This window comes from Ictidomys tridecemlineatus, chromosome 6 (assembly GCF_052094955.1).
Source record: "Ictidomys tridecemlineatus isolate mIctTri1 chromosome 6, mIctTri1.hap1, whole genome shotgun sequence".
NCBI lineage: Eukaryota > Metazoa > Chordata > Mammalia > Rodentia > Sciuridae > Ictidomys > Ictidomys tridecemlineatus.
In genome coordinates this window covers 87,452,089-87,479,872 of record NC_135482.1, presented here as the reverse complement: position 1 = coordinate 87,479,872, position 27,784 = coordinate 87,452,089, and the positions used below count along the sequence as shown (strand labels likewise).

At 35.4% G+C, this 27,784-nt stretch overlaps 1 protein-coding gene across 3 annotated transcripts in view; it reads left to right on the top strand.

The window, feature by feature from the left end:
- The window catches only part of Slco1c1 (solute carrier organic anion transporter family member 1C1), a 47,066-nt gene extending 19,981 nt beyond the window's left edge, over positions 1 to 27,085 (top strand). For 2 of the 3 annotated variants that reach the window (XM_005328911.4, XM_078015131.1), the window contains exons 7-15: positions 473 to 571; positions 2,313 to 2,558; positions 3,551 to 3,715; positions 7,459 to 7,654; positions 11,773 to 11,938; positions 14,801 to 14,985; positions 16,688 to 16,752; positions 25,069 to 25,183; positions 26,789 to 27,085. In XM_005328911.4, the coding sequence (XP_005328968.2) occupies positions 473 to 571; positions 2,313 to 2,558; positions 3,551 to 3,715; positions 7,459 to 7,654; positions 11,773 to 11,938; positions 14,801 to 14,985; positions 16,688 to 16,752; positions 25,069 to 25,183; positions 26,789 to 27,011 (1,460 nt within the window). In that variant the 3' untranslated portion in view covers positions 27,012 to 27,085. The remainder of the gene's footprint in view (positions 1 to 472; positions 572 to 2,312; positions 2,559 to 3,550; positions 3,716 to 7,458; positions 7,655 to 11,772; positions 11,939 to 14,800; positions 14,986 to 16,687; positions 16,753 to 25,068; positions 25,184 to 26,788) is intronic. The other variant, XM_040280940.2, reaches the window with a different exon arrangement.
- The last annotated feature ends 699 nt before the right edge of the window (positions 27,086 to 27,784 follow it).

Sequence of the window (27,784 nt, the reverse complement as noted above, 5' to 3'; positions counted from 1 at the left end):
TAGAATTATAATTCACCAATTAGAGTAAATAATTAGCTGAGTATGGTGGCACACACCTGTATTACCCACAACTCAGGAGGCTAAGGCAGGAGGATTGGGAATTCAAAGCCAGCCTCAGCAACTTAGTCAGGCCCTAAGCAACTCAATAAGACTTTATCTCTAAATAACATATAAAAACTGGTTGGGGATGCAGCTCAGGGGTTAAGCACTCATGGGTTCAATCCCTGGTACCAAAAAAAAAGTAAATAATTAATTTTTAAAAAGTGTTTATTCTCCAAAAGCAGAGAAATATTTATTTCCTGATTCAGTACAGCTGAAAATTTGATGAGTTAAACACAAACAAATGAAAAATTGAAACATTTATAGCTAACTGGATCTCACATTTCTTGTTTAAAAATTTATTACTATATCAAAGAAAAAATGGAAGTGTTTTTCTTTTCCTTTTTTTTTTTTTTTTAATTTTCTGCTACAGGGTGTGTGCAGACGGTTGCAATTATAGGACCAATCTTTGGCTTCCTGTTAGGCTCATTATGCGCCAAACTATATGTTGACATTGGATTTGTAAATCTAGGTAAGGGGTTTATTTTTGCTTATTTATTTATCTTAGTTACTGTAGCTTTTTAAATGGGGACAGTGTGGAAAATATCAAATTGCTTTTATTAATAAAATGACAAGTTGTAATCTTTCATAAAACGAATATGACTCTATGTAAATGTATTGATATGATCATCACATACCTTAGTAAGTGAAATAAGAAAAATGAGCAGTGATCAGAACGGGATGACCCTGGTTTGTTATTCAATGTTTCCTTTCTCACTTCTGGTTTGCCAGACTCAGTGCATCTCAGCAGAGTGAAGGAAGACTGAACACATGGTTCCTTGTTGGGTCTTGTTGGTTTCAGGTGTGTCAACATTAATTGCACCTCCATGAATTGATAATATAGTACAGGGCTTGCCAGAAACACCTATGATTGAAAGTCTCTGGCAACCAAATTTCTCTCTTTTTTCTTACCAAACAGCATCAAAACAAGACTGGTATTCCATCCAGAAGATTGCTCATTTAGAAAAGAAATATACTCCCATAGCTACTTCTTTGTTTCCAGCCCTGTGAGATGTAACCTCCAGAAACAGATGGCATTTATCTGTTGTTTTCTTTTTAAAAATAAGTCCCCAAATTACTTTGAAACAAGAAAATGAGTCACTAGGAAAAATATCTGGAATTCCATATTGAAATCATGTATTAAACTCAAGTATAAAATTCTTACACTTTTTAAATAAAATAAACTCTAAAACACGTCCTCAAAATGTTGTTTATTCATTCATTTACCCCCTCAATATGATTTTATATTTACTGTATCCCATGTTATTCTACAGCAGTGAACAAAAAAGTTGAATTCTTAGTCTTTGTGAAGTTTTAAAATCCAGTCGTAGAGACACATATATAGGAGGAAGAATAGATGTGATGAAGACTATAGAGGAGAATTGTTAAGTGGAGCAGTTAGCGTGCAGTGATAAGCTCTTAATAACATTTACTAGGTAGAATGCAATGGCAACTGAGTCTACTTGTCAAAAGACATGTGTTTATTTTGTTGTCCTTTGAGTGTGAGAGAGGTATAATGATATATTTTATAGGTTCCTACACAGAAAAAAACCACTTAGTTTGATTCAAAAATTCCACTATTTACTTTTTAGTACCATGAGAGATGATGTGCAAAAGTAAAGTTTTTATGATACAGAAGATTGAAGTTTTATTTGCATATACAAATCTGGCTTCAGACCTAGAATATCTCTGAAATATTATTAACCATATTAACCAAATTATTATCATTTGATAAATAACATTCTGTTGATTTAACCCCAGTAAGTCTTAAATTAGTCGTCTGTGTAATGAGAGATTTGTACTAGATTTGGGCTGGTGGGTACATGGCATAACTCTAGAAAAATCAGGCAGATATTCCATAGGCAAATCAAAAGAAGGTGGTACTGCTATGAGGCAGCTGGCGCATGAGGTTTTGATTGGCCTCTTCCTGCCAGGATTTTCACTGCAGACCCACAAGACACAGTATGAGAATCATAAGACCTCTTCCCCAGTTTAGACTCTATACTGTTAACCAAAGGAAGTTCATCCTTCACTAACACCCTATTTCCTTCAAGGAGTGAGATAATCATAATGTTCAGGTTAGGAAAAAATATCACATATGAATTATTAGTTATTTTACGATGTGATAGAGATGATGCTAGGATTTGATTTTTTTTTTAAGTAACTAAGTTCAATGCATTGGCTTTGCTGCACTTAGCCATCTTCTCTTTCAGACCATGTAACCATCACCCCAAAGGATCCCCAGTGGGTTGGTGCCTGGTGGCTTGGTTATCTCATAGCAGGAACCCTAAGTCTTCTTGCAGCTGCTCCTTTCTGGTGTTTACCCAGGAGTCTGCCAAGACCCCAAAGTGCAGAGGACTCCAATTCCTCCTCTGAGAAATCCAAATTTATTATTGATGATCACATAAACTATCAAACACCTCATGGAGAAAAAGTAAAAGTAATGGAGATGGCAAGAGGTAAGGTGAATTCTCCTTGAATTTGAAATACTTTTAGTTTTCCTATTAGGACTTTGGGGCACTTGTAAAAAAATACCATTTTCTTCCCTTCCTGTGTTAAATATAAAAATATAAAAGAGAGAGGAAAACTTTCAGGAAGTGGAAATGGAGTTCAAAACATGAGCTTTATATTACAGGAAAACTGATTGGCCCACATGATCAGAAGTCTGGACAGCCTTCCTTGCTTACACCAATGCTCTCACACCCCTCCAGTTTAGTCCTGCTCTTGTCTCCACCTGGGGTTGCTGCATTCTGTCAGTCTTGAGTGGGAAGAAAGGAAGAGTGAATCTTCAGGGTTTTCAAGCCATTAGCAGCCAAGAGCCATCCATTTGAGAAATGTGTACCAATGCCTGTCTCCCACTAGCCATCAAAGGAATCAGTGTGGAGCAGGCAAAAAGACCTAGTGAATTCCCTTCATGGAAATGGGTGGCCAACAAATCCTCCCCTTCCTCATTTCCCTTAGGCAATATTGTATTCACACTATAGAAATTCTTCAGTTTCCAACTGGTTGGCTGCATCATAGGAAGAAAAGAGAATGTCCAAGCTCCTTTCTAATTCTGAATACATGTGTGAAGTGAAGGTAACATCCATATTTCTTTCCTTGTGATTGTGATCCCCGGTTTGAAGACAAAAGACCAAAAACCACCTGTGACTCTTATTTGGACGATGAGCGGTTATTCTCATTCCCTTGGTTTTAACCCTGATCAGGGTTCCTAGCTGATGTACAGCTCTAACAGTCTGTCTTCCATGCTTGCAGAAGCAACTGTCTATGTCTGGATCGAACCTGGCCAGATTGGAGTCCAGATGTGTACATATGATGTATTTGTACGCCACACGGAATGCTCCTGAACACTATGTCACAGGGACCCAGCTGTCTACATCCTGCTGCCACATTTCTGTCTTCTACCAAGGGTGACACTGTTTTTAATTATTTTATGTTATTTGTCTTACAGATTTCCTTCCATCGCTGAAGACTCTTTTTGGAAACCCAGTGTACTTCTTATATTTGTGTGCAAGCACCATTCAGTTCAATTCTCTCTTTGGCATGGTAACATATAAACCAAAGTACATCGAGCAGCAGTATGGACAGTCTTCCTCCAAAGCCAACTTTGTTATTGGTGTGCTGACCTTCATAATTTCCCATGGATAATGTCTTACATGCATCTTGCTAACTTTAGTAGTCATAGATTGTATCAATATTTAGACTGAAGGCAACTTAAGGTATTTTAGATGAACTTTAAAAATAAGTATAAAAAATCCAGTAGAGTAAAATACTTAGTCTGTGGCAAAACTGTGTAGCAAGAATTATTTGTAACTGTGAGTGTGTGACCCAGAAAGAACTGCTTGCAGTTTTTGAAGAAATAGTATTACATAGACCTACTGTGTACTTTTTTAAGACATTGTTAATGTTGGATATTTGTGTTTCAAGTTTAGCTGAGACATCACACCTATGGCCATTTTGCATGAACAGTTTCTGGGATTATATAAAATGGGTATATAGATTAGGTTAAAGGGTATTCACCAAAAAACAAAGCTTATATTTGCTCAGAGTCAAAGGATTTTTCTGACTCCTGCCATTATAGTTATTTAAAGGGTTTGAATTCTGGCACTTCAATACAATCAGTAATGAGAAAAAAATTTAAGGACTAAGAAAAGCTTGAAGAAATGAATGAAGAGCCAGAGTCTTCATATAAGTGAGCAACTGGAAGTAACTGGATACCTTTAAAACCTAGATTATTCCTTTAGTTCATGAATATATCATTTAATCTTACTGTTTCAAGGCAGAAAATATACTCTATTTCTTATGACATGTTCTTTTATTATACTCAATGATTAAAAAGAATTTATTTTTCATAAAAAATTTAAAAAATCTTTTCATGGCTGGCACTGTGGCACATGCCTGTAATCCAAGCAATGTAGGAGGCTGAGGCCAGAGAATCACAAGTTCAAAGCCAACTTCAGCAACTAAGTGAGGCCCTAAGCAACTTAGCGAGACCCTGTCTCTAAATAAAAAAAAAAAAATTAAAAAGGGCTGAGGATGTGACTTAGTAGTTGAGTGTCCCAGGGTTTAATCTCTAATATTAAAAGAAAAAACAAAACGAAACAAAAAACCTCTTCATGTATCTATTTCTGAGAGAGGAAAGCATATTTTGTACTTTTAGAGATATAATTTTCCTGTAATGATCTCTGATAATGGGCACTTAGCAGATACTAAATTAATCAACCCTTCAAATTTGGGTTACTCTCCAAAATTCTAGATGATAAAAGGTTTGATTACTAAACTTTTTTTTTGCTTTAAACATTATTGTTTCATATTATTATTGACCTTTTTACCTGAAGAAACATTTTAGAATTATTTTTCCCAAACCCCATCTAAGTCAATCATGAAAAAGGAAAAGGAAAATGAAGAAGACCATCTTCTCCCCAAGAATGGCAGTGGCAGGACACACCTTAGCGTGTGCATAATGATGAATAATGATGAATAGTTTTTTATTTTCAAATCATGGTACATCACTTAGCTCCAGAGGAAATGGAACCTGGGACAGAGGGAGAGCTAGCTGTTTCTATCTGCACATTTTAAAAATTAGAAGAAAATATTAGTGTTAATCAACTTGGCTCAAGAGTAACTGCTTCTGTTTACTTATTTTCTATTATCTGTTTTGTTTATTAGATACGAATCAAGTGCCTTTTAGCTGACTTTTGTCACTTTGGGGTTCTGGAATACTCTCATTTGCCACACCCACAAATATCAGTTCAGCTGGAGAAGCATTTCTCCAACTGCATGATTATGCCACCTTCAAGCTTGGAGGCTTTCTAATATGGTCATTTTAATGCTAATTCACGTAGCCCGTATTCGTCTCAAAAGGGATGGAACAAATTACCCTTGTGTTAATATCTATCCACATGTGATGAATGCATTTTTAAAATAAAGTCATATAATAGTAAGCTAAAAATAATTATATACTTGATATTTTGGGTTCTATAAAACTTAGTTAAGAGGCTGAACATACAAATTTAGAAAGAAAGAACAAAAGAAAGTAGGTGGAAGGAAGGAAGAAAGGAAATTTGCTCATTGCTCATTAAAGATAAAACACTAGATGTCAGTGTTTTGTTTTCACTTAACTATTTCATCCTGGGTTGTGAGTCAGAGGCTTGAGAATTTGAGATGATTGTTTATCACAGCAAATGCTGAGTTTGTAGTTGTACCTGTCTGATGGCTAGAATTTATACAAGTTTCAGCTTTTCTTAGTATTTGGAAAAAAAATTATTGTCTCAAAACCTGAAAATAATGTGGACATCAGGATTGACTGATACACAGTATGAGAAATGAATTCTAATTAGCAGAGAAGTTGTTTACTGTTGAGTGCCAAATTGTTCTCTGTTGTTACACCTTTTATAGACTAACCAACAAGGTACCAAAGAGCCTCTTTTCCCAAGTCTTTCCCAGCACAGAGATTCCATTCTTTATTCCACTCCCGATACTCTTTGTAAATCTGATAGAAATTAATTTTAATTGTGCCAGATATTGTGTTAAGAACCTTTCATGAATAATTTTAATTCATTACCTTAACAACATGTAAAGGTTGAGCATTCCAAATTCAAAATGCTGACATGAAGCCACAAGTGAAAAATTCCATGCCTGACCTTAGCATCTGTCACAGTTACAAGTTCAGGCACATCTAAAGTATTATATAAAATGACCTCCAGACTATGTGTATAAGGTGTATAGGAAACATAAATGAATTTCTTGTTTAGAATTGAGTCCCATCACTAAGATGTATCATTATGTATTGGCAGATATTCCAAAATCTGAAAAAATAAAAATAAAAAATCTAAACTACTTCAATCCCATTCAAAAAATGGATGCTCAAGTAGTAACGCCATATTACAGGTGAGGAGACATGTTTAGAGACATTCAGAGAATGATCTGCAGTTGTACAGCTATGAAGTGGCAGAATGAGATCCAAACCCAAGCATTGGGGTTCCCAGGGTTCAAGCTCTTCACCATTCTGTGGGATCTCTTCCTAGAGTTGATTTTAACCCACATTTATTTGATAACTAAGTGAGGTTGCTTACTATTTATCAAGGACACTATCTTCCAAATCCCTTGAAGGTGAGATGGTATATTCTAGTCATAGAAAGCCTGAACCTTGACTTTGGACTCCCTGCTTCCAAAGCTAGCTTTACCAGTTGTTAACTATGACAGTGAACAAACTGCTCTCTGAGTGAAGATAACAGTATGCCTACTCTTGTAGTGAAGAGTAAATGCTTAGCTAAGTGGACTATACATTATCAGTAAATAAATATATGGTGTTCTTGTTGTTACTGGAGAGGAGACCAGACCAAGGGGCTAAGAAGCTGGACCAAAAATAAATAAATAAATTTTGTTGGATCAGAAAATGGAAACCAATACTTCTGTTTTTTAAATTCTCTACTTTCCATGTGTCTATTATTTTTTTTATGTAAAACCTTAAGGAGCATTAATGGTAACATACTTGCCACCTGACTTTAACTGCTAACTCTGGGATTAGACCAGAAAGACATCAATTCATAGATTTATTGATTAATCAATTTATTGATTTCAGTACTTATTCATTTAATATTCCATGTTAAACATTATACCAGGCAGGGTTCTGAGACTCTGACTCCATGACTTTCATGAAAAACTCTTGATGCATGTTAGTAAATGATAGTGACTGAATATTTCTATAAGTTAAACTGACAAAACAATCTAATATTACATCAGGAAATATTTCTCTCTCTCTCTTTTTTTTTTTGGTATAATTGCTTGGGAGATCTATGTGAGTGCACTTAGATTTCTTGGAGATTCACAGAATAACATATTTTCCTTATTCCTCAGGGCTCATCAACATACCTGCAGTGGCCCTTGGAATATTCTCTGGGGGAATAGTCATGAAAAAATTCAGAATCAGTGTATGTGGAGCTGCAAAACTCTACTTGGGATCATCTGTCTTTGGTTACCTTTTCTTCCTTTCCCTCTTTGCTCTGGGCTGTGAAAATTCTGATGTGGCTGGACTGACCATCTCCTACCAAGGGTATGTTTCTTCATCATACAATTTGAGGAGATTGATTTGTTTATTAAAGTTTTAAAATAAGGTAATTTTACTTTTAAGTATCATAACTATGGGAAAGGAATTATTTCTTTATCATGGAATAACTCGTGATACTTTAAAACTTTTGTTTTTGTTTTGTTGCTGTCACCAAAATTTGTCATTTCCCTTATATTTGAATATCTTTTGGAAGCATAAAAGATGTCAAATCCACACCTTACATTAGAAAAATCAACCTGATAAATGACACAGTCTGATTGTGGAAATACAGACATTGAATCTTGCCTCTGCCTGTTCTTATTGGAGTGATGTTTTATGGGTTATTTAAACCAGTCCAGCTTCCATTTCCCCAGTTTTAAAATAAAAAATAATAATTTCCTGTTAAGGTTTTCTAAGGCCTAGTGAGATCTTGTAGACCAAAGTGATTAGTACTTGTCTGACACAAAGTAAGTGTTCCATTGCAAGCAGTTGTTTTTCCTCCCTTAGGGAATTTGGGTAACTAGACTGGTCTCTCTGCCATCCTATATGGTCTCTGTTGAACTCAAATAGCAGGGAATTTCAGGAGAGAATAGCTGTCCCTACTCTAGTGACACCCACAACAGCTAGGTGTCTTACAATGGATCAGAAGAATATTTACTATTTATATTTATTGTACCACTGTCAACCATGGTGGGTGAATAGATTGCTTAATCTCCAGAGTCTGACTGTCTCTCTTGTGGTTCCTATTTCACCATTTTCTTTATGGGTCCTTCCCATCTCTCTGCCTCTTAACACAAGTTCCCAGAGGTGACTTCCTTCATTCTTTCACCCATCTTTACATTATTTGTTTAAAAACATTATTGGGCCCCTTTGATGGACCAGGCCAACCTCCTGGATTATATCTACCTAACTACCTGGACCTCTGCCAGGGGCCCAAGGCAAGCACTCTGGGCACTATTCTAAACCTGTCTTTTGGGGCTTCTTGCTTCTTGCTCTCCAGCTCTCTTCCTACTCCTTCTTCCATGCTTATCTGACTTGTCTTTATGCTCTGACTTCTGTTTCCTTCATTGAACTGGTTTCTTCTGTTGACTGAGCACAAGTTTTACTTTTTACCATTTAAAATGTTCAGGAAAAACTGTTTGAAGTCCACAAATTATAATCTTCTGGGAGTTCTTACAGTAGTGTCATTAGACTCAACTGGGTAAATTGTCACCTTGGTAATCAACAACATAGATTTAGAATGTTAGTTGTACATATTAAATTGCAAGAAGATTCTGGGGAGAGTAAAAACCCTGTGTCATCTTTAACAGTCCCTATGATTCTTATGATAGATGGACAGCGGGAGAGAAATTCATATTTTTACTTTACAAAACATGCTAACTTTTATTTTCTCACTTGTATCCTCCAAACATCTTTATAAGCTTAGTTTTTTTATCTTTGTAACTATTTTCCCCAAATTAAAGTCTGTCAATATTAAATCTTGAATCTGAATACATGCATGACTCAAAGTCTAGTGTAGTTTCTACAAGAACATATTTTTCTAAGTCATAAGCAAACATGTAAACAGACAGCAACCTCAATAGCTGTTGAGATTTGCATTGAAAGTGTATTTACATAATCAAAGATGATTATGCTGCTGCTGCTGATGATGGCAATTTTGGTATCTGGGATTGAACCCAGGAGTGCTTAACGACTGAGGTGCATCCCTAGCCTTTTTAGATTTGTTTGTTTGTTTGTTTGTTTTTTGAGACAAGGTCTCACTAAATTGCTTAGAGCCTGGCTAACTTGCTGGCTTTGAACTTGTGATCATCCTGCCTCAGCCTTCCAGATTGCTGGGATAACAAATGTTCACCCCTGTGCTTGGAAAAGATTAGATATTTTTAAAGAAATAAAAGGTAGTATATTCTTTGAGAATTAGCCTTTTCAAAGCAGTCACTTTGAAAGACCATAATAGCATTGCATTACAATAAGGCAATTGTTTGAAACATTTTGAAACTCCTCTTTTGAAATTGCTTTCCACATGTTTTACAATATCCACAATAATGGAAAATACTTAACTTTTGAGAATTGTTTTGCTACTGGAAGCAGCCAAAAGAAATGGCAATATCACTGGGAAAATCTTTCACCTTTCAGCATAAATTTTTTGAAAGAAAAATTTCATTGGGATTTAAACATTCTGGCATATTTGTTAAAAGTCTTCTTATAATTAAAATATTGAATTACAACTCCACTGTCAACACTTTTTTCATGAAATTTGTATGTGATTAATTTTTTCCTTAGGTGTAAATTTAAACTTACTTTCAGTAATGTAAAATAATGCTTCCTATGAATTGCCCCACAATGCTTTGTTTCAAAAGACACTTGAAAAAACACTGTAGACAAGCTTTAGATGTAGGAATAACAGAAACCTTTCTTCTGAAGTAATGAGCATAACCCTGATGTGAGAGAAAAACCTAGAACCAAGAGCCTGGAAACGTTCTACTTCCAGGTTTGTCACCAAAAAATGATGTGATTTTTGAGCAAGTTACCTACACACTTTGGGCCAGACCTTCCATCTGTCAAATGAGAGGCTGGCCTAAATTACTTTAAATTTCTTTCCAGTTCCAACCTTCCACAATCTCAGCCCCATAGTATTCATAGTGGCCTGATTTTTCACTTTCAAAGACTAATTTTAATAGTTTTAGATACTAACAGCCTCAGCTAATAGTTAATACTTTATGGAAGAAAATAGGATTGAATATTCCTGTAGGACTTTCCAGGGGTCCTGAATACCCTTTCACTCTTTGGAGTGATTTTTAGATGATCAAATCCATAGCAGTTTGAGGGCCATGGAATTGAGGCCAAATGACTGAATCCTTCTCCAAAATAAAATACAGTTTTTCTATGATGATTGATGATGATTCTATAATTCTTATTTCTTAGCCTACCATGTGCAAGGAATTCTTGATGCTAGAGATGAAGGAGTGAATAAAACAAATGGATCTTACCCTCATTGAATATACATTTCAGTGTGTTATTTGTTCATATAAGTCCCTCAAATATTTTTGTTTAAAAAAAAAACAAGGGTAGGGATGGGCAAAGACATAAATAAATTCAAAATGGAAGAGGAAAAGGTGAATTATAAAGACCCAATGGGTGTAACATAGGGAGCAGATATAAGTGGTTACCATTGCTGTAGTGTCCTTTGAGAAGAACAGAGGGCTACAAATAGTGCAAAAGAGTAAGAGTTAAAGTGTTAGACCATCTGGCATGAGGAAAATTGAGGGAGGGGGGAATTCTGATAGAGATGAAGGGAGAATATGAGAGAATAGAATAGAACAAAAGGAAGGGAAAGAAAAGAGAGAAACCAATCAATATGCAAAATAACCATAAAAAAGAGCCAACACCTTGGGGGTAAATATTGTTTTATTTGTACTTATAGCCATCTTCCATCTTCTGAAAGCTAAAACTTAGGAGGTTTCAAATAAAATTTTAGGACTAAATGATCAGGTAATTTATTGATATAACATGTGCAATCAGTAAGCAAGAATGATATAAGACATGGAAGAGATCCATACTGTGGAGAATATACAGGAGGAAGGACAGGTGACCTTAAAATGCACTGTTGGTAAGACATCAACAAGTAGATGGGTAGCTCCTACAAACGCTGAAAGTGTGCTGGATGCTAACTGTTTGGCTGTTTTTTTTCTGACATCCTATCATTAGCACTGTTCATTCTATTGATATTCAGAAAATCATGAAAGAAACAAACCCCCACCCACACACACCTGAAGTGCAATGAAATTGGGTCATAAATGGTTCTAGAAGTTTACTTTCCTCCCTTGTAGTCATGTTCCTGCACCTTTGCATATAAACCCATTAGAGGATCCCAGAGGCAGGAAACTGGAGCTAAGAAGTGGGCATTGTGTGAATTTGTAAGCTGTCAAGATAACTTTCAAGAGGAAGCTGGGTAGTAGTCAACTCAATTTAAGTATCAGACACTAGCATGTCTGATGACAACTGTGTTTCCAAAAGGCAACTTTGTTAGCACTATCATGCATGTCTCTCAAGAACATTGACTTTTGAAAATATTAGGGTGCTGCCTGCTAAGAGGTAATGACTTATGCTGTTGCATTTCTTTTCAGAACCAAACCTGTCTCTTATCATGAACGAGCTCTCTTTTCAGATTGCAACTCAAGATGCAAATGTTCAGAGACAAAATGGGAACCTATGTGTGGTGAAAATGGAATCACATATGCATCAGCTTGTCTTGCTGGTTGTCAAGCCTCCAACAGGACTGGAAAGAGTGTTGTAAGAACCTCCTCCCCCATAGTATATGCCCATAAGCCTGTTATTCTGTAGAACTACCCTCCCTTCAGGGACCCAGCAGCAGATCACACTGATAGGAGCCCTGGCTCTTACCCTTCCCTTTCTCTTTCGTGTGAAAATAGGAAATTCATCACCATTCCTAGTAGATCTAAAGTAAACAGTGAGTAGTCTATTTCTCTCATTTTGCTTAGAAGGAGTATTAGTCATGAATAATGAAGTCCCCATCTTATGATTATACCAAGTTTCCTTACCCAAAGACCAATAGTCCTTGGAGATTTTAGGGGCATGGCAAATAGAAGCCTGTGGTAGGCAGTCTATGTCAAGAGGTGTTGGCCCACGAGTCCAGGAGCTAATTATTTGAGAAGGTTGATAGTTGGGGAAAGTTCTGAGATAAGGAAATCTGTGTGGTAATGAAAAGGATAGGTGGGATAGAATGGAGGGTTTCTACATTATAGAAGAGAGATATGAGCTAGAAATCTCAGGAAGAAGCTGTCTCAGTTAGTACAGACTGCTGTAACAAATACACCATAGACTGGGTGGCTGAAACAACAAACATTTCTCCTAGTTCTAGAGCCTGGGAAGTTCAAAATGAAGGTGCCAGCAGATCAAGGGCCTTAAGAGAGTTAGCTTCCTGGTTATCTTCTCCTTCTTCCCTCAGCCTTCCCTCTCTGCCTCAGCTGACAGAGAGGGCGGGCAAGATGTCTCTTATGAGGGCTATGACCTCATGACCCAATTCCCACCCAAAGGCCTTCCATCTAAATACCATCACATTGGGCATTAATATTTCAATATGAGAATTCAGGACAAGCATTTGGTTCATAATGAAAACCAATTGTGAAGGATATTATGCTCTTAAATCTTAAGTGACCCTTGTAAACACTTTTACATTCCTGCCCAAACATGGGATCTTCCTTACACTCACTGCGTCAGACCACTTGTGACTGATGAAATCTGCCTTTCTTTGGCAGTATTAAAGGGCTGAAGGGTGAAGCATATGTATATACTTATCAGCTGAATAGAAATGCTTAGATAAATGCACATGAAGATAAAGTTTGTTGATTCTTTTCTCAGATGATTTTTCACCATCATCTTCTCTTTTATTTCCTTTTCATTTGTTCCTTCCAGCTACTACTCTTTTGCCCAGAACTGCATAAAAGATCTTAACTTGAGTACCCATTGCCACCACAGCATAAGATAGGTGCTTTAAAAACAAAATTGCATTTAAATCTTGTGGTCTTCAAGTAGTTGGGTATTTTATATATTTTCTTCATGTGAGAATTGAGACACTGAGATACAAGGAATTAATATCACACATCTAATGAGGGTTAGGAGTCATAATTTAAACATTTTCTTCCTCCCCCACCCTTTTTTGGGTACTGGGAATTGAACTCAGGGACATTTGCCCACTGAGCCACATCCCCAGCCCTATTTTATATTTTATTTAGAGACAGGGTCTCACTGAGTTGCTTAATGCCTCTCGATTGCTGAAGCTGGCTTTGAACTCACCATCTTCCTGCCTCAGCCTCACCTGGAGCCTCTGGGATTACAGGCGTGTGCCACACCCAGTTTCTCAAACATTTTCAACAACAAAAACTGTATTGCTACTCTTCCTAGAAAAGGAAATGTCAGCTTTATTTTAATTCTTTATCAAAAAAATCACAATTCACAAACTCTTCTGTGATAAAAATGACAACTAATTATAAATATATATATATAAAAATATATATTTAAGAACATATACATACAATGAAATGAAATTTTACAAATGATTTTTACAGAAATAAACTATTGAAGGATTTTAAAAGTTGTCTTTCTTCAGTCAAACTTCAGTTGAAATTTTATGTATCATGATTTTTTTCCTAAGGACCAACATAAATTCCCCCAAATATGCACATTTATTCAACAAATTTTTATCAAATACCTAAAACAAAGGGTCAATTGGATGTCTATTGATAAAAAAGCAGTGTCTGCCTGTATCAAGATTGTATTCTAATGGGGAAATAATGTTTAACAATTGAAAAACAAGTAGGTGATATCCGGATAGGCATTGTGAAAAAAATAAGTTAGGCTGAGAAGATGGAGTGATGGGGGGGGTGCTATTTTGAATGAGTGGTTGTGGAAATGCTCACTAGTTAAGTATCTGAACAGAAACCTGAAAGGAGAGTACCATCCATGTAGTTTTCTAGGAGAGGAACTATGTTGATAGAGGAAATAGCAAGGCCATGAGGCAATAGGGAACTTTCCATGTTGGAGGGCGGGGGGTGTCAGGGGCAAGGGCCATATGTGTGGTCAAAACAGGAGAGCAGGAAGGGCATTGATCGACTTGATGGAGAATGTGTAAACAACTATAAAGATTTGCGATTTCACGTAAATGTATTAATGAGCAACCACTGAAAGGTTGAAGTATTGATGCAACCTAAGTGCCACTTTTTAAAAGATTTACTTTGGTTAGTATGCGGAAAACAGACTATAGCTAAATAAGAGTAGAAACAGGTTGACCACAAAGAGACCACTGCAATAATCAGAGCAAGAAAGAATGTGACTTAGACCTGGAAGTGGTAGTAAAGGAGGTCAGGTGCAGTTGGATCTAGTAGAATTTTCTTGATTGTTCTACAAGATTTGTACTTTTTAGACCAACCATCTGCTCTTTGATATTGGAATAGCATATCTCTAGGGATTTCCCCTTGTGCAATATACTTTAACATGTAAAAAAAAAAAACAAGACTATTTTTTCCATTTTTATATAATGAATTTATACTACACTGTAGAATCTTTGAAAATAAATATCTTTGATTTTATTTCATTATTTCCTCAATAATTGGACTTTCCTGTATTGTATTGCAGATATTTTATAACTGTACCTGTGTGGGAATGGCAACCTTTAAATCAGGAAATTCTTCAGGCATGGTGGGCAGATGTCAAAAAGATAATGGATGTCCCAGAATGTTTCTGTATTTCCTTGTAATTTCTGTCATCACCTCCTATACTTTATCCCTAGGTGGCATACCTGGATATATATTACTTCTGAGGTGAGTACTAATTCTCTCCTCACCAATTTGATGTAAGACATAAATTCTTTTTCTGTGGAATCATCATGACACCTCATAACCTTTTCAGGGAATTTGTCCCACACCCTTGTTCCACTTTTATGTGGCTTCCACTTTAGTATACAAAATGTAGATGAACAGAATTTTTTGGTAAAAAATGTTTGAAAACTGTTGGTCTGGAGCAGTGTTAGTGCCTTTGTCACTGTAGTTATTCAGTAAATACTGTAGGTTGTTTCTGATGTTGGTGATAGTATTAACTAGCACAGATAAATTGTGTTTTAGATTAAATACACTTTTACCAAGTTGTGGGAGATATAATTTATAAGATAATTCTAAAGTTCACCTAATACCACAATGTTTATGTTTATTATTTTGATCTATAGGTTATTATTTTCTGCATATTCTTGCATTTTATTGGAATTATCATGGTTGATTTCATGTCTTTGAATCCATTGAGATTCCCAACTATGCATATCGTGTCAATGCCTAAACATTTTTGCATATAAAACCCTGATTTTTATAATGATGCATTCCTTTGCATGTTTTAAATTGATATGTAAAAGGACATATATAATAAGTTGAAAAGTCCAAATTTACTGGAAATCAATCTTTTGTGACATGACTTGAGTGGTTTTCAAATTAATTCTCATATCCAAGGATGAATACTAAGTTTTTCTAGGCTGAAACTTTTCAAAAGTATTGCATGCAGTTTTTAATTTCTCAGTTTTTATTATGGAAATCAATTAAGAAAGAAAAATAGGAAATAGAGCTTACCATCTAGAAATTTGCAGTTCTCGATGGTTTAAGAGATATCTGTGTTGAAAATTGGGAGCATGAGTTTGAGAAATGGACAAGCTTTGCCTTTCCATTTTCATACCCGTGTGGCTACTTCTTTAACACCTAATACTGTGCCAGGTCGTTACCTGGGCCAAATGAAAATCAGATTGCTTCCTGTAGAAAAGAGTCACTTGAGTGAACCATGGTGAATGGCAATGTTAGAAGGACTCTCTTGGACTGAAGGAGAACAATCATGATGTTTGCCTCTTTTAAAGCAGAAACTAAATGGTGTGATTTATTGGAAGTATTTAGCGACATAGTGGTTATACATCATTATGATCACTACTATTAAAATCCACAGGTCTAATAAAGTCATAACATCATATTAATGATGTTCTTGTTGTTTTATGTATTCTGTACTTTTCTGATAAGTTCAGATCCCCCTTATTTAGCAAACATGTTTAGCATGACGTAGTGACTTATCAAATTTGATCAATTTGGCTCTGTGCTCTTAGATCAAAAGTCACAAAACCTAGTGACAGCTTATTGATCTTTTATTATTGCTTCAAATTCTTGCAATTTCTTAGGGAAAATTTCTTTTTTCTGAGCTTTGCTGTTTGCTAATTAAGCTTATGATTGTACTTTATCCAATACCATTTGAGTATGTCATCTAGGGGTAATTTACCTTCTAGAAATAGTAACTCTAAACTCACTGAAGCAGTGCATATGACGGAACACAGCTTTTACACATTTCATCCTCTCCATGTGGGCACCTAGTAGGTTCTCTACAAATGCTGCTTGAACTCGAACATGATTTTGCGTGTGTTAAAGTGATTGTCGTTAACATTTCTACTTGTTTTCATGGGTCTTATTTATTCATTTGTAAGAGTGCTTTTGTTGATTTCAGGTGCATCAAGCCACAACTTAAGTCTTTTGCCCTGGGTATTTACACCTTAGCAATAAGAGTTCTTGGTAAGTATGATCTAGGATCTAATTTAGGGTTCCCATCATAAGTATATTTTGAAGACTTTTCTGAATATTTTTAGAGAATTACCATGCATAGCTAAATAATACAAGTGGCTAAGGCTATATTCTTTTTCTTTTCTTCCTTTCTTTGTTTATTCTTTCCTTCATTTCTTTGACCTCTTTCTTCCTGGGTCCCAGAATTATTTACTGGGTACTGTGCTATCCTAGAGATAAAATAGAGATTTTGTGAAAGAATCACAGTTTTTGTTTAACACTCTTCCAACACTTTTCTGTCGTCACAAAATCCATGGCCCTTATGACAGAGCCCTCAGAGAGAAAGCCAAATATTACTCAATAAGAAAGGCTGAAGATTAAAAATATCTTTTTCAATTATTAAAATGGAAAGAATCCTTTTGAACTGCTCTCAATGCTCATCCCTAGGATATGATATTAGTTAGCAAGATCATTTAAAGAAAACAAGGGGATTTAAGTAGACAATTCTTTAAAATACAATTGGATGTTTTTCTGACTATGCAAATTTCTAATATGCATTGGTTAAAACCCAAATAAAACAGTGAATGAAATTGATAAGATTTCTGTCCTTAAAGAGTTCATAGTCTAAAGAAGAAAATAAAATAATTGTAAACATTCCTCTGAAATTTGACAAAAGAGAACTATATAGGAAGAAAAACCTGAAGCTTTTTAAAAATTGAAATTTGGTTTACATAGATCTTGATATCAAATGGTTGTGTATGAAGATACCATATAATCCTAGTGAAACTGGGAAAGAAACAAATTAAGGTAGTGCCCTCATGGCTCCCTGCAGTTCTACAGTATAAAAACAGAGATTCTCTAGAAGAGATCAGATGTTGATCCTGAGTTATATCCCTGGCTGGAACTTATCTGTCTTTAAGATTATAGATATAACCTACAAAGTAAAAACAATTCTAACTAAAGGAAATGATTTATAAAATTGACGTGATAATAATAATATTTGAAAATGCCAAAAAGTAAACAGAGTCAAGAAACAACCAACTTAAATTTTAAGTAAAAGACCACCAAACAAACAAATAGAAAAATGGCTAAGTCTGGCGTGGTAGTATGTGCCTGTAATTCCAGCAGCTCAGGAGGCTGTGGCAGGAGGATCACAAATTAAAAGCCAGATGCAGCAAATTAGTGAGGCCTAAACAACTCAATGAAACCGAGGGGTGGGGATGTGGCTCAGTGGTTAAGCACCTCTAGGTTCAATCCTTGATACCAAAGGTGAGGAGGGATAGAAGTCTCACCTAACTTCATTTCTTCCATAAAAATTTCAGTATGTACTTCTAATTATAAACACCATGGTTTCCTTTGGTCTAATGATTATCATAGCTTAAAATAACTTTTTTTGTATCAGTGAATATACACAAATGTTCAGCTTTTTAAAATTATATGTTTCCTTATACATGCCTATTTGAATCAGCAAAGTTCATACATTGAACTTAGCTCATATATCTGTTAAATCTCTTTTAATCTGTAGGTTTTACTTCCTTCTGTCTTTTTTATCCAATTATTTATTGTGAAAAACTCTTCTAAAGAAGATTTTAAAAAAATTATAATGAATGCCTATATAGCCTTCATTTGGATTCATCATATGTGTCAAAAAGACACTAAACTCTCTTTCTTTCATCATATATATATTTTGCTGAATCATTTGTAAATATGTAGTGGACATTCTGACACATCACTGCTGAAGACCTCAGTCTGTATTCTCCTATGAGAGCAAACATGGTCTTATATACCCCTGGTACCATTCTGGCACGTAAGAAACTCAACATTGATATGATACTTTGTCTATGATATATTTCACATTCAAATTTCTTTTGCTGTAACAATAATAACATCTATAATACTTTCCTGCTTTTGATTGAGAGTTTATTGAGGGCCATATCTTATATTTAGTTACCTTTCTGTCTCTAAAAATCCTTCATTTTTTAAAAAGAGGCAAAGCCAGTTTTTTTGTAGAATATTCCATCATTTGCAATTATCAGTTTGCTTTTTTCCCCCATAGCTTTATTTAGGTAAAATTGAAGTACAATAAAATGCACATATTTAAAGTATGCAGTTTGATCAGTTTGACATGTATGTAACCAACATGATCAATATTAAAAGAATTTCCATTGCTTTTTAAAATTTTTGAAATCATACACACTGTGATTCCTGCATGATTTATCACATTAGAAATCAATCACCTTAAGATATATAGAGTCCCAACCTCACATGTCAACTATTTCAAAATTAAATGGCACACTTATAAATATCTCACAGGTCAAGGAAGAAAGCACAAGAAAAGTAAATAAGTGCTTTGAACTAAGTGACATTAAAGGCTTAAAATATCAAGATCTCTTGGATGAAACAGTACTCATATGAACATTTATAACTTAAAGTACTTGTATCAGAAAGAAGCTAGAATAACAAATTATGTTCAAATTATGTAGTAAAAAGGAAAAAATAAGGGAGAAGAAATATATGAAATAGAGAAGAAATAATACAGCTAAAATTTGATAAAAAATTGAATAATTCTAATCAAGAAAAAAGCAAGAACACAAAAATTAATATCCATGGAAACAGACCTATCAAAATAACCCTACAGACATTAAAAGGTAATATTAAGGTAATAGTACAATTGTATGCCAACATATGTGATAGCTTACATAACATGGTCTATATTAGAGATGGATCTGTGTGTTGCTGAGAAGAACGTGTATTCAGTCATTGATGGATGAAATATTCTATATATGTCTGATAAGTCTAAAGTATCAATTGCATTTTTTATTCCTATAACTTCTTTATTTAGTTTTTGTTTGGAGGATCTATCTAGTGGTGACAGAGGCATGTTAAAGTCACCCAGTATTATTGTATTGTGGTCTATTTGATTCTTGAAATTGAGAAGGTTTTGTTTGATATATATAGATGCTCCATTGTTTGGGGCATAACTATTTATGATTGTTATGTCTTGTCGAAGTATTATTACCTTAAGAGTATGAAATGTACTTCTTTGTCTCTTCTGATTAACTTTGACTTAAAGTCCACTTTATCTGATATGAGGATATAAACCCCTTCTTGTTTTGGCAATCCACATGAGTGATATGTTTTTCCCCATCCTTTCACCTTCAGTCTGTGGATGTCTTTGCCTATGAGGTGAGTCTTTTGGAGACAGCATATTGTTGGGTCCTGATTTTTAATCCAGTCTGCCAGTCTGTGTCTGTTGATTGATGAGTTAGGCTATTAATATTCAAGGTATTATTGAGATATGATTTATATTCCCAGTTATTTGGGTTTATTTCTAGTTTTTAATTTGAATTAGTTTCTCCTTTGACTATTTCTTTAGTGTAATTCCTTCCTTTGCTGGTTTTCATTTTTTTTTTCATTTCATCTTCATGGAATATTTTGTTGAGAATGTTCTATAGTGTAGGCTTTCCAGTTATGAATTTTTCTAATTTTTGTCTATCATGTAAGATTTTTATTTCATCTTCAAATCTGAAGCTTAATTTTGCTGGTATAGGATTCTTGGTTGGCATCCATTTTCTTTCAGAGCATGGTATATGTTATTCCAGGACCTCCTTGCTTTGAGGGTCTGGGTTAAGAAATTAGCTGAGATCTGAATTGGTTTCCCCCTATACATAATCTGATATCTTTCTCTCAGAGTCTTTAAAATTCTCATTATTCTGTATGTTAGGCATTTTCATTATAATGTGCCTTGCTGTGGGTCTGTTGTAATTTTGTTCATTTGGGGTCCTATAAGCCTCTTCTATTTGATTTTCCATTTCATTCTTTAGGTTTGAGAATTTTTTCTGATATTATTTCATTGAAAAAATTGTGCATTCCTTTGGTTTGTATCTCCATGCCTTCCTCTGTCCCAATAAATCTTAAATTTGGTCTTTACATGTTATCCCATAGTTCTTGGAAGTTCTGTTCATGGTTTCTTAACATCTTCTCTCTGTGGTCAAATCTATCTTCAGGATTGTATATTTTGTCTTCGTTGCCTGAGGTTCTGTCTTCCAGTGGATTAGTCTGTTGGTGATGCTTTCTATTGAATTTTTAAGTTGGTTTATTGTTTCCTTCATTTCAAGAATTTCTGCTTAGTTCCCCCCCACCCCGAGAATCTCTGCCTCTTTATTGAAGTGATCTTTCACTTCTTGTATTTTGACATATCTTCCACTTCCAATGTGGTGTTGATGGATTCTGTTATTGGAATATTTTGGTTTGTTTGGAGAAACTTATTTCCTTGTTTTTTATGTTATTTATGTGTCTACCCATCTAGTAGTATGGATCTGAGGCAATAGAGTTTCTACCCTGTGGACTAATAGTTTCCCTGAATGTTTCTAGTACTTCACTATTTAGGAGGAGAAAAATAATAACCACCTCCAATGCAAACAATATACAGCATTAAGCCAAATAGTTCCTACCATGATGCCTACCATGTTAATTATCACAATAAACAGAAATAATATTATCAGTTATTGCCTATTGTAAAAACAGCAAGTTTTCAAAAGAGTTTATAATTTCAAATAGTGGATGAGGAGAAAGAAGAAGTGATATAGGGTATGATGATTATGAGGGAGCAGGAGAGAAGTGGTAAAGAAAATTAAAGGAAGAGTAAAAGAGAGAACAATAGAGATTGGCTGTTAGCAAAAGAAAAGAGAGGATCAAGGGAAACAGTAAGGGAAACATACATATATAAAGTAAAAAATAAAAACATTAAAAATAAAGTAAGAAAGTACAAAACTAAGATATTCTAATCAAGCATCCTAGTTTACAAAAAAAAACTAATCCATGAAAAATAACTGGCTTTAAAAATGTCAGAAATGAGGAAAAAAAACAAATATGAATATGTTTAAATGTACATGTAGCACTAAGGTTATAATTAAACAGAGAAAAAAGAAAAAAAAGATCTCGATGAAAGTTAAAGAATTCTTTCCATTGGAGTTCAAAATATTCTGGAGATTCTAAATCAGTGCACCTCCAGGGCCCAGTAATTGCCAGTCCACCCTGAAAGACTCACCTGGGTTCCACTCATGTGGTGGAGGAGCCAATTCTTAGTTTCCAGTCACCTGCTGCCCCATGTTTCCTGATCTTGGGTTCCATCTCCAAACTCAATCTCTCCAGCCCCTGCTCTTCCAAATTCCTGGCCAGGCATGCCTCTCCCAGGTGATCCTGCAAGTGGTCAGATTGGAGGAGAAGGGGTAGAGCCAGGTGGGTTTCCATGACCAGTTGTCCTCTGTGAAAGCCTCTTTCCCCATATGATTTTTCTCCTGGTCACTTAAGCATACATACAAATACATGTCACTCAGTGTGTATTTACTGGGCCTGTATTTCAGGTCAAACTTGGGTTTGCCTGAAATCGTCCTCCTCAGTTGCCAGCCCCGGTGCAGCATCTGCAAAATATTTCCTTCCTTTGTCCTCTGCACACCACCTGGAGAGATGGAGGCATCATTCTCTGTACATAGATATTGTGCAATGCATCTTTCAGGTTTGCCAGGCAATGTCCTTGATCTCTAAACGCCCAGTACCTGGATATTCCTTGGGTCTCCCAAAACTGTGGGTTTCTTTAATTCCCTTATCCCCCCATTATGCTCATGGAGGGATTGCTCTGGCTGGTGCTTCCAGCCCAGCCATGGCAGTGGCTGTGCTGCTGGAGATTTCCTCCTTATTTTATTATATCCAACCTCCTGTGTCCTCGATTTGCTTTGAGTGTCCAGTTTTACATTTCAGTAAAACTTACCCCCCACACTTTTTTTTGTTCACTCCCCTTACTGAGTAGCTGCCTGTCTGCTCTCTTGGCTTCACTCTACAGAGTAGCCAGGAAGGTGACCTCCTTTATTCTGCCCTCTTGAAAAAAAAAAGATGTATTCTTATTGATAAAAATACAGAAGTCATCCAGACTGATGGACAATTGAGTACAGAGGAATACCGTGAGACAGGTAGCAATATATTCAGTGGCAAGTAAATGGCTTCAATAAAGAGAAACTGTTTGGCATGAACCTCAAAGAAGAAATGTTGAAAGAGTTAGAGCTTGGAGGTAGTGACAACGTAGTAGCGTGTCAAACCCCACTTCAGATATGGTCCTGTGATATGTAGAAAATACATAAAGAACATTCCCCACCAAAGGGAGACACAGGGTAAGTGGTATCTTCAGGGAGAAAAATGTTTTCATTTAAGAGAGAAAGTGGGAGAGTTTCCTTGGAAGGGAATTTGTCTCTGAATGAGAATTTCCTAAAGGGGATTCCCTAAAGGTCTGGGAGGGAGCTGCTTACAGTAGGGATTTGTGGAGAGGAGTTAGCACAGAGCAGTATGGAAATGAAAGGATGATGACAGAAGATGACCAGAGGGGCATCATCTTGGATGGTGGCCAAATATGATGAATATCTACCTTTTTGCTTTTGATAAAAAGTAGATCAAATATATTTGGTGAGAACGCTATGCAGGTGCTATTATATGCTGCTTGGTACATCCCAGTGGGAAGCACATGATTTCAATTTATATTATCACTTGACATTTAGGTTGTCCTCTTGATGAAAGTAGTGTCCACCAATTTTTGTCCATTGTAAATCTTTTGTAATTAATAAATTGTATGACATCTCGAGATTATGTGAATATTCTATTACCCCAAAATCTTTCACCTAAAATTTAAGCAACTTTTGATGATACTGAATTGAATCAATTATTACATGAGAATTTGTAAAACATAGGCAGACTTTCCAATCAAAAATATTTAAAAATATTTCCTACATGTTATCAAAGAACAAATTGATAATATCTTTTGGAATTGTCATTAATGTGCTTATGTGACTTAAAAAGTTTTAGTGATAGTATACTATTCTGTATAATTACACAAAGTAATTTATAACAGAAGAAAACATATAAAAGAGATTAAAAACTCCAATGCCAAAAATGTCCAGGCAGTTGATGGAAATAAGTAAAGACGGCAGCAAGAGAGCAGATTTGGATCTGGAGAATGAAGTCCACATGGACATAACGGGTGGAAAGTCAGGGTGGAAACAGCTGCTATTCAACTCCAGCCAGCTGTTACCATGAGCTGCCGGATAATGCAGTTTTTAAGAGAATTTAGAAATCTACAATTTCACATGAAATCTCCTGACACTTAAATATTAGCTACTTATTAAAAACACAAACTTATGCAGATTAAATAACAGAAATTCATGGACTACCAGTTCAAAACATGAAAAAACTAAATTGAGTGGTGAACACATTGTAATTATCTCCTAATACTTTTGTTAAAATTTGTATGTGAGAGATTGTCTTTTCTCTAGAAAGATGAGTTAAGTTCTCAATAAACTGATTGAGAATCTATTTGAATTTATAGCATGCGTAAGAAAGACATGTTTCCTGCTCCTGTATAGCTTTCATTGTACCAGGAAAGGCAATTAAACAAGCCATTACAGGAGAATTAAAGGTTTTGAAAGGAGTACAAGTGCTGTGTGATGTAGAACAAAATGATTTAATACCATTTAGGTCATCAGAATAGCCTTTCCTGGGGGAAAACATTTAAAGTGAAATCCAAAGGGTAAGTGCATTAAGAAGGGGAAAGGATAAAGTGGAAAGTGTTTCAGATAAAGAAAATTATAAAAGGCATTCAAGCAAGTGGGAAGCAGTGAAAGAAATTCAGTAAAATTCAAGTTTGAAAAATAAGATAGTGAATATTGCCCAAATGAGGCTAGAAATATACATGAGACCCAGTGTCCAGTTGGCAATGCTTGTCTTAAGCAATTATCTGCCTAATTGAATGACCCAACATCTTTGTGGTTAATGGATGCAGAAGGTTAAAAAAGAGGCAGAATCATCAATCCTCTATTGTTTTACATAAGGGTATAAGTCATGTCAGAAAGAATAGAGACAAGAGAATATGTTGTATCTAGGAGGTGACATTGGCATGATTTAGGATGGATTAAATGTTATGATGAACACAGAAAGGAGATGATGGAATCAAAGGTGACTTCCAAACTTGTAACTTTAGTTTTAGTTGCCAGGGTGGCTACTAAAAAAAGAGACAGTTCTTTGGAGAAAGAAGCTGTCCTGTATTGAGTTTGACATAATGGGAGACAGTCTTCTGGAGGTAAACAAATGGCAGCTATTGCATGAGTTTGGAGTTTATGAGAAAAGACAGAGATAGAGAAAGATGTTTGTAGACTTCAGCATATAACGGATAGCCTTTCATCTCCCACACATTAATTATTGTACTAAAAGTCAATGGTTTCAGATAACACTTATAACCAAACGTATGCACGTGCTTTTAGGAGTCATTATTTGTCTTCCTCACAGCAGGAATTCCAGCTCCAGTATATTTTGGAGTTTTGATCGACACTTCATGCCTTAAGTGGGGATTTAAATGTGGAAGTAGAGGATCCTGCAGATTATACGATTCAAATGCTTTCAGGTACCATATGTTCCAATTGGGATGTTGCTTCTACAACACCAATGTGACTGTGACTAATAAGTCCTCATGTAGTTTCACTGCTTGCAAAGTGAAGAACAGTCTAACCAAAAAGTCTGTTTTATAAATAATTTTATTATTTGGTTCTATGCTAGGTATTTCATTTTCCCCATTCCTTACATAGATTTCCACTTTAAATGAATAATCATTTAAAAAATATGTTAAAGATTCCAGAATATAATAGCATTTTAGAAGTTCATACACACAAATGGGTAAGTAACTTCCTGAAACTCAGAAGCATTTAAATTTGGGTCACATTTTGGATTTAATTCTATTCTTTTTCATACTGAGCCAAACTGTACCATTTACGTCAGTTATAATCCCCTTGGGCAAGAGTTGAATTTGGCTCTGAATCTCTCCTGCTCTTATTGCCAAACTGATGTTCAATTATTTCAGTACTTGAAATGCATAAAAGTAAAAGCTTTCCGCTGTGTGGGTGAGTGTGTATGGGGTGGAGGGCTTGTTATTTTCACTATAGTATCATTCAGTTCAGTTCATCAAACATTTAGTCCTCTTGTTGCTTAAAGCAAATGCTTCAATAGCTTAAAAGCAAGAGGATTTTCTAAAAGACTTACAAACTGAGCATTTCTTAGAGAAATAAACTTGGTGCTGAACCATCTAAGTCGGATGTGAATTGGGCAGACCATCTCAAATAACCATGTTTGATTTAATAGGCTTTGATGTTATGTGTGAAATTTATTTTGGTCTTTGAAAGGGACCTGATCTGTGAGTATAATTTGGGCTTTGCTCATTTGCTAAGGCTGTATTCACTTTAGTGTGGAGACAATATAATCCAGAGACTGAACGTACTTTTAAAAGGTGACTGTAATGCAACATTTACCCTGCCTTTCCCTACCTTCATATTTTCTGTCAGAGTATGGAACCTCAGACTTCTCATGGAAGAAATTGATTTAAACCTCTGGTTCATTCTTAAGTCATTCAGCTTTATTGAGGGATCCAATTCCCCTTAGCGTTGTTTCATGCACTTGTTTCATAGAAATGAATTTGGGAAAGATCTGAGGATGGGGTAACCACACAGTTTCTCATGCAAATTGGACACTGTTGAGAGTGAAAGGAGGCATTATTAAAATTACACTTGTGGCTGGGGCTATAGCTTAGTGTCAGTGCATATATCTGGTATGCTCAAGGCCCTGGATTCAATTCCCAGCACCGCAGGGTAAAAAGAGAAAAAAAATTGCAAAAATAATATTACCATTGAAACAATGCTAACATATACTGGGGCTGCTCTGGGCAAACAAGGATGTGGTTATCTGGTCTAAGGGACTCATTTTCAGAGAGCATAGAGCTGATTACATGGTTTGTAGTAACTAAAAATGATAGTGCTGCTGAGAAATTTCTTTATATTAGCACGTTGCCTTTGATTGGCTGGCTACCAGTGTTCATAGAAAGGCATTTTATAGCCACCATTCTACTCTAAAGCTGCATTCTTAAAGAAAAACATCAAGATGATGTCATTATCTTCCTTGTACATTTTATTTCAAGTTAGGTAGTTGCAATAATTCTGACTGAAATTCTCTCCTCTTCCAGACACATATATCTGGGACTAACTATGATACTGGGCATAGTATCCATTTTCCTAAGTATTGCAGTACTGTTTGTTTTAAAGAAAAATTATGTTTCAAAACATAGAAGCTTCATAACCAAGAGAGAAAAAACAATGGTGTCTCCAAGATTTAGGAAGGAAAATTGTTCTCCAAGGGATCGTTTGCTACAGCCCAACTACTGGCCCGGCAAGGAAACACGACTCTAGAAAAGTGACAACTCAAAGGTGTGTTCTCTAATGTATGGAAATTCAGCAAACAAATAAAAGTTTAATCAAAAGGGTTTTGAATGTGTAATTTCTTTCTTCATGCAAAAAAGAAAAAAATTCTACTTTGCTTTTGACCCTAGGCACTAGACAATATTCCCATAATCAATATCATTAAGCAGAACAAAAGATGCAGATGACAAAACTAGCTTTCTATCTTTTAATTTATACACAGACTCCTTGCATTATTTATGGATTCTGCTTTATCTTGCCTAATGCCCATTGATTGATATGTTAGCTATATTTCTAAAGAACTATTGTCTCTACTGTATGATTGTTATCTGTAAAATAATTTCTAAACTTACTTACTTTTCAAAAGCCAGGTAATACTGTTAGAAAGTTAAGTCATAACTTGGGCTCCTTCAAGTGTTCTCTTAACAATGATGTTAGGATGGACTCCACATGGAGAAGGAGATTCATTTTTAAGCTCCTCTTTCCTTTGAAATACAACAATGGATACAGAAATGTGTTTGGCAAAGTGATCTTGAGAGATTGGAATTTGGGATCATTCATTCTTCTACTAATTATTTGCATGTGTTTTTTGTGTGACACTATAAGTAACTGTGTTTATAAATTAATAAAAATTAATGTTAACATGTGTTAGTGTCCTATGAATTCAATGGGTTGAAAATATTAAGTGAATATTGTTTTAATGTTTACGAGCAACTCTCTACATATGTGTATGATGTGTTCCTAAAATGCATTTGGAAATGGAA